A 13,213-nucleotide genomic window follows, 5' to 3' on the forward strand; every position below is an offset into this window, starting at 1 on the left:
ATGCTTCAGCGAAATTGTTCAAGATACAATCGCACCTAATTCGGATTAAACGTTCGTGTAATTATAATTATTTATATGCTGGTTTTAGAGATGACGATGAGTTTCTGTACCGGAGATTTCCGTGGGACGTCAAAATCTGACAATAAGCATCGCAAAAAGATGTGATTGACATAAAACGAATTTTTCTGAATAGAGTCTGGTTTCCTCAAAAACACAATAATCACTACGTGCCATATTGACTTCAGATCCCCTAACAAATAACGAAGACTTATACTTCCGGACAGCTGCCATAGCAGAAGCTTCAATACTTGTTGCTGTCATCAATTTATGGCAGGCACCCAGCCACCACTGACAGAAATGGTATTGCCAATCATATGTGGCGAGAGCAAGAAGTTATTGTGTGAAATGAAGAATATGGTGGGCGTGTGCCCAGTCTATCCGTTGCCAATATTCGAACGCTTGGTCTGGGTGCGAATGGTACCGCAGCTAGAAAGTGGCAAACACAAGCGGGCATTATGGTGGTTAAACCACACCAGCTGCGTCTTGCTGGTAGTGATCGTAAGACACCATGTAAATCTGCTTGCGACACAAATATAAGCGAGCTTCTCAAGAAAGAAACATGATCAAGACTGGGATCTCCCACATGGGTGCTGCCTTTTTGGAATATTTCCGAAAAGACGACTTATTGCACGAGAAATTCGTTGCTTCACAGCATTGATAGATTGAATGGCTTGCTTCGGCCACTCTCAAAGTCGTTGCGCCAAGTTGACCATTCTAGCCGACAATCTCGTCGTTTGACGTCAGTCAGCTGCATGCGATCTCTGTAAGATCAGTGACCACGATAGGTCTCGATCAAAATTAATTGATATATTGCCGTGTACTTTAATATTGATCTGCAAAGAGCTTGCTGGCCAACTTTGAAAAACTGATAAATTGAAAGTCACGTAACAGAAAGAGGGCACGGGTTGACGGCTCGCTGATTAACGCTGTATCATTTTTCAGGTACCTGTGGTAATTGCTAGCAGTGAAAATTTTCATGTGGGACTCGATGAGAGCCCATACCTCGAAGGAAGTCAAGGTAAAGTGCCGGACTTGCAACATCAATATGTGTGAAATTCCTGGTAATTTTCAGGCAGGTGGTGTTAGCATTTATCGATATTTTGTATGGCTAAAATTGGTGCGTTGATACAGAGTGACTAGGTGGTATACACCAAATATGACAATCTTAGGCCACATCCAGTGACGCCAGTGTGTTCATGCGTCCGAAGGCGTGGACATAGGACGATTGAGACGCTGTCATTATTTCCGTCATTGGTGCGGATTATGCAGACAATTACTAATAACTGGTTGATTGCTCGATATGACGTGTGCGGTACATTGTTTCGAGAGCTCTACAAGATGGACGGTGACGGCAGTATAGATGCGGATGTTTTCAGTCTTGACGTTTTAGCTTTACTCGTGATGAAATCGGACTTGTGATGGATGCAAAAAAAGTAACCGAAAAAGGGGATTTTTTTTACTCCAGCACAGTTTTGATTCGCCCCTCAGCATGTACTCGGGAAAATATTTCCCCCCACAAGGCCTAGTATCAATCATGGACCCAGATACGCGGTGGCGAACTAGTGTCGGAGAAAATTTCTCTCTTTTTTTTGTATGATGTTGAAGTTGCAACGCATTTTAAAAATCAACACTGCTATTTTCACATTGTCACTAAATCAGCCTCTTTCTGAATAAAGCTGGATTTCTCGGCGTACTGATATATAAAACTGTACGATTGGTGGACCGTGTTGCGTATGTGCACTAACAGAATGTCACGTTTGGAGCATTGAAATACTATTGTTATAATAAATATTAGAGCAAATATAATCTGTCACAGTCTCGACTAGACTTAATTCAAATATCTTTTCAGTTTAGAGCAGCTTGTGTAATGGGTACACAATGCTGGTAATTACAATTTTGTAGAATTGTACGATTTCACTGTACACTAATATTTGTGATAATTTAGAGGTACCGAAGTATCGGGAAGATGGGTGCGGCAGCCAAAAATTGATACAAAAGTCGGCGGTGAAAAACATACAAAAGTTAAGTTCATATTCTCCGACCAGAAGTGGAGCCGAGAGTAAAAAAGGCTTGTCTGATCTGCTGATCAGGGGTGAACGTTGTTAGAACTAATTATATGTCATATTGTGGCAGCAGGGATGTATGTCTAAAAATGTACTGCATATATATGCCTTAATGTATCTCATGATACAACAATATTTCTTACGTGATATGCGGTTAGAAGTCCAAGTCGCTGTCACGTTGTAAAAGCAGCAGAAAGAGTATTTTCTGCCTAAAATTTTTGCAATTGACTGTTACGTAATGGAGCAGGACAGAGTTTAAACGTTGAAGACTGACGCACTCGCTTATTGTTCTTAGTATTGGCGTCCGATCTAAGCTCGAGTTGTTACGTGTATAGGCAGCATCGTGACCACCTGCACGTTGATGTTGTGTCAATAGAGTCTGTATAATGTTAGGAATCACTCAAATGTGATTCAAGTGCTTCTGGGCCCACCGATGCTCCTGACTGTAGGCCTGTTTGCAGTGAATACAGATATGCCAGAATCTTGCGTTTTTGCACTTCTTGTTCAGCTTGATGAAATGTAGCCTGTTCTCCGACGCAGGACGGCCCCAGTCCGCTTCTGAGATGCCATCAGATTGTGATCGCGAGGACGGAATTATGATGCTGCAACAGGATTACAATTTCCAGGTGATGGCAGACGAGGCGAGATGTCAGAGGCTGGCGTGCTTCATAACACGAAATGCGCCTATATTTTTTTTTATTTTCATATTATTGAGCAAAAATAGAAACATGATTTTGAACAAGGTTTAAACATAAACGTTTAAATGCATTGCGTGCCATAATGATGTCTGGTTTTGGCTGTAAAAAGCGACAATTATACAGTGCGATTCATTGTTATTATATCCGAAGTGGCCATCATCTTCAAAACAGCAAGATAACGTTTCTAGTGATGGACATGTTTTCATTCGTATGTCTTCGTAATTTCAAAGAGCGTGTTCTTGGCGCAATCTTCAAATAATTCAGAGAGGATTGCGAGCCTTACTGCTATAATTATTTAGCGCCTTTCCTGTCCTAGCCGAATTTCTTGCAACAGGATTCCTTGATTGTACCTGCACCTGCAAGTATTAGTATCAAAGACACTCAGTATCCTAATGAACTGTCTCGTTCTGGAAAGACTTAAATTAGCAAAACTAGCAAAAATTAGGTTGTAAAAGTCAGCTCAAAATTATTAGAACCACACACCACCATAGATAGTCATTGAGCTATTTAAGTATATCATACGCAAATTCTTAAATAAAGTCAATTATGAAGATAGGCAGGCAGTCAGCACAGAAGGAGAAGAAAGTACGCTGTGAAAATTCGGGAGAATCTGGCACTGCTTTACTCAGGGTCAGCTGACCAACTTTGTCCTCGTCATGACAGTGGATGGTACGGGGCATGGATGACAAATGCTCAAAACATCAAGCTAAAAAGATGAACCTTACCATACACATTTGATACGGATGTTGCTTTTATTCACGCTTAGCCTTTCTATTGCATCTATAAATCAGGTTGCGAATAAAAACTAGCCAACATACCGGTATCACGCAGATCAAAAGATGATCGTGGCTTTAATCTAAAAGATCCACAAGCTTGCCTCTCTTTCGTATTCTTGTGAAAGATTCGACATCCAAAGATCGTTGTGGGCAATTATGAAGCCGCTTATCTTAAAACGCACTGTGATCATATGCCTTGTTGGTGTATGTGATTTTTTCGCGTGCGACTCGAGTGCAAGTCAAAACGAAGTGCCGGATACACGTAGTCAATTCAATATGACCGCCACCATCACGCATAACAGTAGTACTGTACCGAAGAAAAACTATTCTCTTAATGACAACAACACCGAAGCGAGAACAGGGCCAGAAGTGTCTTTGATTCGCCAAATGAGCAAAGATCTTATCGACACAGGACATTTCCTCGAATCGAAGATTCCGATTGAACATAAACTTCCAGAATCGCCACTACATGGTGTCACGAACACTGATATATGGAGAACAGAAGCAGATAAGGCTTAAGATACGTTGTCTGAAGTGAAAACCTTGCTTGGTGAAGAAGATTGGAGAACTTTACTTGGTACAACAGATGTCTCGTGGAACAGCTATAAAGAAACAGAAGAGATCTATTCGCACTACCTGAGGTCTGGTGTATCTCCTCAGGAACTTTTTTATATCATGAACGTTCATCTTCCGCATTTCCCGGATGACGTGCGACGCATTGATCCAAAGGTTTTTGCATGGTTCAAATATATTATTTACTTGAGGGACTCGCACGCGATGGATGATCCCCTCGCAAACGTCGGAGACATGGTCGCCCATGACACGGTTACCCATGACGCGGCCACAAGTCATATGAAATTCAATAACGAAGACCTTTTTTCTTTCTTGGTGGATATTTATTCCTTTCAGCCGATTCCAGTACAAACGACCCTGGCAGTTGCGATCTCCGATTCACCATACGTCTACTCGCTTAAACAAGTGGTAGAATTATTTGAGTTGCTTCGCCAAGGCCACGAATCAGATCTGAAAAAATTAGCTGACGAGATGCAGCGACCTTTGCTCCTAAGAGCGGATACAGTGGAGTTGGTGCTTAATGCGTGGAAAATTAATATGGCACACCCGGAGGATACATGGTACGTTTTTTCTCTTCTAAAAAATTCAAATATGATTGATCTCAATCTCTTCAACTTGTGGCTGCGATATGTCCAATTATACTGGAAACATGTGAAATCGACTCTGGGTGTCTATCCTTATCTCTATAAGGATATTGATGCTTTTCTGAAACAACAGTTGTCAATACAGCAAATGACGGCTGTGCTGTCCTCGAAGGCATTTTATCACCTGCTTACAATGGTATTTACTTGTGATGTTTCGAAAATTGCCAGGAGCTGGAATCTAAAGATATTGATTTATGGCACGACACCTAAACAATATTTCAAATACCTGTTTCGGTCACCAATGTCTTCTATTGACGACAAAAACTTTATGCCGGCAATTCAATTTATCGGTATTTACAAGAAACGTAAGAAATTCACCAGTAAAATGATTTTGGATTTGTTTCTTCAGAAGGTATCACTTGATGGTACGGTGTTGCTGTTTAAACAGGCGCTGTCGAACTCAGAGTCAGAAGTAGCAGTTGCCATGCTAAAGTACATTGATTCGTTGAGAAGAGATGGCATACGTTCGAAAAAAATTAAAAATTAGTTGTGGTTTTTCGATCGTGCAATTGCTGCCTCAAGATTCATGTAGCAACAATAATTTTACAGTTAACTAGTCTCCTATAATTGAATACGATCGTAACTCTATTCCATAACTTGTTCTCACTTAAGAAATTGCATACCTCTTTAAACAAGTTCGCTAGCGACATTATAGTCTCGTTGATGCACATCTGCTCATCAAACTGATACACTTAAGCAACTTAACAATGCTTCGTCAGACAAATAGTGTGTGCCACCTAGCTTTTTCGCATTCCAGTCGGCCCATGGCTCGTAGCGCTCTTAGCTCGCCATGCCTAAAATGAGATCTTATATCAAATCTAGTTTCAGGACAAGACAACGCCCCGGGTTGTTAAAATGCTAGAAAATGTTCTACGCTGCCAAACTTCACTTAAAGGCTCAACAAAACTTCCGACACATTATGCGGCGTTTTCGTCACAGGACGTACGTACAACGCATCCCTGTCTTTGATGCGCCTACTGCTTCGACAATCACATGTCGTACGTAATTGCACGACGATGAAATGTCTTTCAGAATGTCCTCGGCTTCACAAAGTCCGGAACGTTGATAGCAACAACAAATCACCATGTGCTGTTAACCTCACGTTAGTTAAAGAAAGCGTTGCTGTTTATAAGACTGAGTTGCATTAAGCTCGATCTCCATTGTAACGGGGTTACACGTACCTTGGTAACAGGGTGTGTGTGTCAAACGAGATGGGCATGGTGTGACTGCACCCAAACAAGAATACGGTATGTGGCTAAGTAGCCTGTTGTTTTGCATATATTTAGATTTTACTGTATATTCAGGAAAATCTAAACATGTAAAATTAGGCTGCAGATAAACATAAATAAAAAACAGTTTTTGAGTCTAAAACGGAAGAGTATTAGCCCTGGGTGAAAACTGTAATTACTCTTGGAGTAAACGTATTGCGATCTGCTAACTCGTACTTGTTTGAAATATAGAACGAAAGGTCGAAGACCCAAATTACGCTTCATTCAAGCGCAACGCTATGGTAGCCCTGCTGCATCTATGAATTATCACACATCCCAAATATTTTTTTGTAGACCGTCTTGAGCCTTCTAGGACTTGACGTTTCCCCATGAGGGTTCCGTCGACCGCCCGTATAGGAGCCCGATCTTTCGTACCTCTCGAGTGATACACGAGGCGCAGATGATATATCAGCCCGCAGATAAATCATCTGCGGCATCTGCGGGGCTGCTTGGTAGTTCATAGACCTGTCTCATCTTCCTCGGCAGGGATGAGGTCCATCGGCTTTGGCGCACTCGAAGAGATAACATTTTTAGAGCCGTTTACTGCTCTAGAGGTACGAAATGTTGTGTTCCTTAGTGGATGCGAAGCACACAGCCTTTGCAAAAGAGATAGGGTTCACGCGGAAAGTACTTGTTTGGTTCACATTTATTGGACTCCCTATACGAAAAGTGTACCGCTATCGGGGGATCTTGATACATTGCGGTGAATTCCTTTATTAAACCCTAGACACAGTCTGCCGGTTCTAGCCCCCTTAACAAGCAGATAAGAGCTTCAAACGTACTCGATACACCTAATAAGGTAGTACGAACACCTGAGATATCTGTTGCTTCATATCCTTCATGCTGGGAGCGCTTTTTTAACCGAGATCGCGCGGAAAACCCATTCACGCGGGCGACCTCCCAGCGTGCAAATCGCAAGCGACACGCCGTTGCGCTACTTTTAGAATGGCCGAAGTTATGGGCATCAGAATCTTGCTCTGGTAAGACCGTGGCCGAGTTCGTGGCCAAATCATTCAAAGGTAAAAGTTTACTCCGTTCCGGTTATCAAAGGCTTAAAGCTCAGCATAAACTTAAATTTTTTTGATTGAATCGAAGCTAGCCGTCGTATGGCGCTAAATCCAACGTCAAGGGTCCCCAGCCTAATGTTAAAGCAATCGTCGGTGCCTTAGATTTTCAAGAAATCAAAGACTTGTGAGTCTGTATGCCAGATTCCGCTAACCATTTCACTTTAATAACACCAACCATTTCGGAGAAGATGATGATGTTGACACCAATGCTCTGCAGGAGATAGAGTCTGCTATCGACCAGTACGACCCGTCCCGCATCTATAATATGGGGAAAGAGGCCACTGGCTCTCTGATATACTTTTTGATTGCCCAAAGAAGATATTTTTTCTGTCGAGAGAAAAACAATGCCAAACATTGTGTAACCCTTATCGTTTGCTGCAATGCTGCGGGGACTTTACGTGTTTCTGCCACCATGATGATAGAAGCAAAAGAACCAACCTGCACTGCTGGCATCATTTGATTGATTTTGCACATGCAGCAGAAGTTGATGAAAAACGCTTCGATGAGGTATGCAAGTCCTTCATTCGGAAACGTACCGACCACAAGGTGCTGTTGATTTTGGACTTCGCATCACATCATACATCAGCGTCTGGCCGACGAAATTCGTGTTGTGATCTTTTCTCCTATTGTGACGTCATGGAAGCAGCCAATGGGCATGAAAAGTAATGCAACCCTAACGAATTGTGAAATATTTTCTGATCAAGAAGATAATTGCCTATTATGACACCTCCAAATTGCGAAGTATTGGATAGTTTCTGTGGCATCACAAGCCACTCCCATAACATACCGGACGGTGTACTTACAGCCATCAAAGGGACGTCCTCCTCCCTCATCAAGATTTGGTTATATCCATCGACCAAATCAAGCACACTAAACAGTGTACGTTGGAAGATGACATCCTTATGTTATATTGGCTTTCGTGCTCAGGTATTTGAAAAATACAAGAAATCTTCTGATAGCCTCCTCACATGCTTGACACAGCTATCCTTCTCCACAAACAAGATCTCGCTGCAATGCTTAACCTTTATTTCAAACAGTTGGTATCCTCTCGAGCTGATGCGGCATCAGCGAAGTCAACTATGATTTCGATGACCTTGACGAGATTATCAAGCTGGTCTAAAGTTGTTCAATCTTGTACAGCTCGTGGGACGTTAATATGCGCGACGAAGTGCAGCAGTACATTGATGACGACAAGACCAATCCGCCATTTTCAACAATGTTCTGGGTTACGAATCTGATGAAGCAATGGTTGAATCTCTAGTGTTCGATTCAGGCTCTAAAATAGACGACAGTTGCACTGGCGCCGCTAAAGTGATCACATGTTTTGCTGCCATTCGCCAGCGCGAGGTGACGAATTGTTTGCTGCAAAATGTCATCGTTGGAGGTCCGATTGCACTAAATATAACATTGATTTTTTAAACATCGAAGCAAATATATCAGGCTATGTTTATTTTTTCTTCCGACACGTTCCGCAGAGTAGACTATCGGCGATAACACATGCAGCTATACGCAAAAGCCACCAGATGACTCTATTAAACCTCAGGCAGGAAATGACTGCAGGAAGTGTTGATGGCGACTCGGATATCAAAAGCTCTAGTAAATCATTCTTTTGCTGCCAAACATAGCTCATATCACTCTTATGCCTTCTGCTTAGTTGTTTAAGAATAAGTGCAATATCAAACCGAGGATGGACGCAAAACACTTGAAGCAAAGAAATTGTATACATCTAATTGTTTATGGTTTGAGGGGCATGTCGGGATGTTGGACTTAGTCGATTATGCTTGCACGAATACTTAGTACGCGAAAGAACTTTACTTTGATTGCTCCGATTTTCCTCGAGTCAGTGACATTGGCTTCACCCTTGTCTGCGCATACTCTACGACCCGCGGCTTTTGCTGGATGTAATGCTTCTTTCAAATGGTGTACATATGTCTTTCTTGTCACGTGGACCCTTGTATCTTTTAAAGATGAAGTGAGGGTTGCCAGATGTAGACCGAAGCAATTTTTCCAGCTTCCTTTTACCGTGCTTTTAAACATGCTGACAAAGAATGCGTGCATAAGTGACAAAGGGATCGATAAGATTTATATTCTAAATTCAAGCAAGATTTACCGTATAGCTCAGCATCGGTATCAATATTGCGTCGAAGCGGCTCGCATGATTGTCTGAATCGCAATATGCCTTTCTTGCTGTGCACTTTAGAATTTGGCGTTAAAGCCATTTGTTCCGTTGCTAGGAAGTATTAGTTAACTGTACCTATGTCTGGACGTTTCTTGGACGCGTTCTTTTGTATCTTCACATTTGGTTCTTTGTGAAACAGAGTAAAGGTAAGAGTGCAGCAATGGAAATTGTATTAGTGAGTAAACTGATGTTAAACGTGCTCGAAGGAGAAAGACAGAAGTGATATACCAAAGACGAAAAGCATGCCAATGTAATACGTCATATAAGTACACAATTTATTTCGATATATGGCGACTTTGAAGCCTTAAAAAACTTCAGCTGAGTTCTTTTCCCGCTGGAATCTATCGTGTCGATGAAGCACAAGCGATGGTTGCACGGCGTTGATCTCACATGGCAAATTTTAGAACCTTGATTAAGGTTCCTAAATCCTGATTACCAGACAGTGTTCGATTTAGGCGACGTGTAAACGTTCGAATGAAGTAGAGGGTCCGGATGAGTCTCAATCGCTTTTTATCTCTGCAGAGATGATTTTCTCTTTTCTCGATTCCACCATCAATTTCCGAATTGCTCGAAAGAACAAAGTGTAGCCACCTATTGATGCCCGAGTATACTGGACTTTGGGTACATTGCGCATATTATTGGCAGAGAAGTACTGCAGCAAATAGCTCTCGTCAGATCGTGGAGATGTAAATCGTTTGTCATTGCGTGAATTAATCAATGAAGTTGGTAGCAACGTGTCTGAATCTGTCATGGCCGACTATGGTGGACAACTCTCATCTCCTCCAGAAAACATTATTAGCATCATTCTATGAAAGGTCATGCGTTCAATGCGCATCAAACGAAATTGATTTATCCCAATTTCTCACTCGAATTCCTATCATCTCCAACTGATATCGTTCAGCCAATGATAGGTACATCGACTTTTCTCAATGGGAGTTTGCAATGGAGAGTTGATCTGCTGGATAGTGAAGACAAGATGGATGAGCGCATGACACGATTGACAGAGGATTGATTAATACTTTGAAGTTACTGTGAAAGAATATGCAGTCTTCGGGACGAAGGCTGAGATAGTCCTTTATGTCTACAAAGATAACGGTGTTCTTTCGTTACCTGTTTTACCATGCTAGACGTTTGTGAAGGATGATACAAGATGCCTTCGTTTTTTAGAATGAACAAGGCTATTTATTATTTTTTGCCGAGAAGATGAGCTGAGTTTATCCTTCATTGCAGTTCTCATGTGGAGCCTGCAGCTTATAACTTTAGAGGTATAAAAAGCTGTTGGTGTATTTTTACACCAACTACGGCGCATGTACATTTGTGCTAATTCCAAACAATTTTTTTGTCAGAAACCAAATTCCCACAAGTTCAGTAGTTGTTGTACCATTTGTGGGTCATCTGCATCAGCGTTGCAAATGGTATCTCCCAGTGCCCATCATGAATAAAAAGAAATTTCATGTGCCGGTAGCGAAAGAAAAACGCACGTAGATCAGCTGGAACAAGTGCTGGTTCGTTAGCACTTCCATTCTTCATTTTTACATCACGGTATTGCTCATCGCTTCTTAAGCGTCATCAAAGTTTGACACTGCGTGTAAATCGAAACCCGCGAGTTGATCCGAAAGTGAAATTTGGGTATGAAAGTGTCCATATTGACAACGAGTCCAATATGCTGTTGATGAAATTTTTATGCCTTACGCAGTATCTAGAGAAAAGCTTCTTGAGCACTGGTTAGTAAATGCAAAGTAAGTCCTTAGTTTGCAAATTTTTACAGCTAACCCTCCAGAATATTTTTTAGTAAATCTTAAAAAACTTAAACTCACATGTACCAGGCAGACATCAAAAATTACAAATAAAAAACCTCCTAGTAATGTTGGTGGTTAAGAGAACGCTTTAGGTCGTTGCTTGAGAGTCATATATCGCATTAGCTGTTAGTTTCTTGCAAATTCGGCGCATTACATCCTCGACGCAGGACACCTTAGATGCACAATTGCTAATCCGGTCATGTTTACTCCATCTGACACCAGATCTGAACACTCCAGGAGGTGCTGACCAAGCGCAATGTAATAGCTGGTAATTCCCTCTAGGAGAACGATTACCACATCTAGCCATCGGTCTGTCAGTCTTCTGACAAATTACAAGCAACAAACTTTTCAAGCGTGTCCACATCTCCTGAAGATAGAAAATCGAGCACTATTGTTATCCACAAATTATACTCTCATTTTCACGGTCGTTGTCAGGCTATTTCACTATCTGGATAAGAAAAGTTGAAATGTCCGTAAATTGGGACATTAGGCGTTTGTGACGATGATGTCATAGTGTTGATCCAGCAAAAAATCTTGCTATGGTAATGTTAACATATTTACTTGGTTACATCTGATTCAAATTGTCAAAGTCGGCGGAGATGCCTCTTTCACCGCACTCAAAAGGACGATGTGGCTTTCCTCATCTGTCCTCTTTCACGGTCTAATGTTGTTGATCAATGCATTGTTGTTAAACCGTGGAAGAATTTGATCGAATCAGCCACGAAAAGCGCCCAAGGTCGCTAATTAATGCGATTCAGGTAATGATAACCTGGTTGCGGGGGTCAATTTTTTGCTTAAAAGGCGTAGAAAGCATTGGACGATCTGTGCTACAGCAATAATGTTGATGATAACTACAAAATTATTCACACATACTGTTGCATTTTTTAAGCCAGTTGAAAATGGTCAGAACAATTACGACAGTAGTCGCCAGTTTTTTATTTTCTTTTTTTCCGTTGTGCTAAGGATTTCTTCTAAGCTTCTTATGAGCAGGTGATCCCTCCCGTTGCAACTCGTTCGTATGCACTACCGCGGCAGATTTTCGCTTAAGAGTTTCCCGTTCGGCCACTTGAAGACTAGTCGGCACATCCAGCTTTATCACGTCTTCAAATGCCAGCTTGTGTTTAACACTCCACTCAGTGGTATATTCGTGCCATCTCGATAGCAAACGTTCATTTTCGGCGTGTTGAGCTACAAAAATTTGCCAATAAATGGGTGGAGTCATCTTATCTACTTCTATCATAGTCGAAGGGTCGGAAATGTAATCAAGCATACCAGTTGCTAGGTCTTTCAACGCAGGTCCGGTCTTTATCCATTAAAACAGATCCACTATCTTTTTAACCGAATTTGCTGGACTCAACAACTTAAATACTGCTTTTTTGGTGAACGTGTCTTGCGATCGGTATTGGTTAATAAACGCGATAACCTGCAAAGTTTCATGACTTCGATCCGTAAATTCTCCTGATGGGAAAAAAGAACGAAAAATAGTTTGCGGCTTATAGTCTTTCAACAACCAGCGAGACCTTATCGACATAAACTTGAGATTTTTTAAGTGGCTACCGAACCCAAAATCAACTTCCTTGTCGAGTATCTTATAGCGTGAATCCGTAAATAGCGTCTTCACCGTGTCATCGCTTGACATTTTTTTAAAAAGAGCCAAAAACGTGGAGTATTTGAAGGAAGTATTAACGTGATCAGGACACCAAACATCCCAGTACATTCGGACATACCACAGACACAAAGCAAGCGCATCTTCATCGCCAACCAGACCAGACATAGTTTTGACACCTAAGAAGTCAAATATGACAATTGGCGATACGTTATCTTTCAGCCATGTCTGTAGCACCAACTCCTTAGTATCTGACCTCGTCAGCAAGTACTTTTGCATTTGTCGAGCTAAATCTGTTATTGTCATATCGTGGCTTTTGCGAAGCAATTGAATAAGTGTCAAAACATGTCTGATTGATATCGGATCGATTGCGATAATCGCCGATGACGTCTCCATCCCACCAGTCGGTAATCGATACTCGTTGACCAAGAATGAAAAGAGCTCTTTGTTTCCAAACCCATTGTGACTTGAGGCCGTGTC

General features: G+C 41.6%; 5 protein-coding genes across 5 annotated transcripts; 4 read left to right on the plus strand and 1 right to left on the minus strand.

Moving 5' to 3' along the window:
* The first annotated feature begins 3,394 nt into the window (after positions 1 to 3,394).
* On the plus strand, positions 3,395 to 4,399 carry PHALS_15109 (uncharacterized protein). The gene has a single exon (XM_024723018.2). The coding sequence runs from the start codon at positions 3,754 to 3,756 to the stop codon at positions 4,114 to 4,116; it is 363 nt and encodes a 120-aa protein (XP_024574037.1). The 5' UTR covers positions 3,395 to 3,753; the 3' UTR covers positions 4,117 to 4,399.
* A 5-nt stretch (positions 4,400 to 4,404) lies between these two features.
* On the plus strand, positions 4,405 to 5,255 carry PHALS_05728 (uncharacterized protein; the record flags this gene model as incomplete). Its single annotated transcript, XM_024723019.1, has 2 exons — positions 4,405 to 5,119; positions 5,203 to 5,255. 2 exons carry the CDS (start codon positions 4,405 to 4,407, stop codon positions 5,253 to 5,255), a joined length of 768 nt encoding a protein of 255 aa, XP_024574038.1.
* A 3,444-nt stretch (positions 5,256 to 8,699) lies between these two features.
* On the plus strand, positions 8,700 to 9,582 carry PHALS_05729 (uncharacterized protein; the record flags this gene model as incomplete). Its single annotated transcript, XM_024723020.1, has 8 exons — positions 8,700 to 8,745; positions 8,819 to 8,867; positions 8,947 to 9,050; positions 9,117 to 9,201; positions 9,267 to 9,276; positions 9,350 to 9,375; positions 9,468 to 9,474; positions 9,535 to 9,582. The coding sequence occupies 8 exons, from the start codon at positions 8,700 to 8,702 to the stop codon at positions 9,580 to 9,582; spliced, it is 375 nt and encodes a 124-aa protein (XP_024574039.1).
* A 343-nt stretch (positions 9,583 to 9,925) lies between these two features.
* PHALS_05730 (uncharacterized protein) lies at positions 9,926 to 10,140 on the plus strand (the record flags this gene model as incomplete). Its single annotated transcript, XM_024723021.1, has 2 exons — positions 9,926 to 9,949; positions 9,994 to 10,140. 2 exons carry the CDS (start codon positions 9,926 to 9,928, stop codon positions 10,138 to 10,140), a joined length of 171 nt encoding a protein of 56 aa, XP_024574040.1.
* A 1,945-nt stretch (positions 10,141 to 12,085) lies between these two features.
* Positions 12,086 to 13,039, minus strand: PHALS_05731 (uncharacterized protein; the record flags this gene model as incomplete). Its single annotated transcript, XM_024723022.1, has 2 exons — positions 12,086 to 12,430; positions 12,497 to 13,039. The coding sequence occupies 2 exons, from the start codon at positions 13,037 to 13,039 to the stop codon at positions 12,086 to 12,088; spliced, it is 888 nt and encodes a 295-aa protein (XP_024574041.1).
* Positions 13,040 to 13,213: the final 174 nt, after the last annotated feature.

This window comes from Plasmopara halstedii (assembly GCF_900000015.1).
Source record: "Plasmopara halstedii genome assembly, contig: Scaffold_291, whole genome shotgun sequence".
NCBI classification, from domain to species: domain Eukaryota; phylum Oomycota; class Peronosporomycetes; order Peronosporales; family Peronosporaceae; genus Plasmopara; species Plasmopara halstedii.

Excerpts from the sequence above, each read along its gene's own strand:
- PHALS_15109 (XM_024723018.2), top strand. The coding sequence starts at position 3,754 with ATGAAGCCGCTTATCTTAAAACGCACTGTGATCATATGCCTTGTTGGT.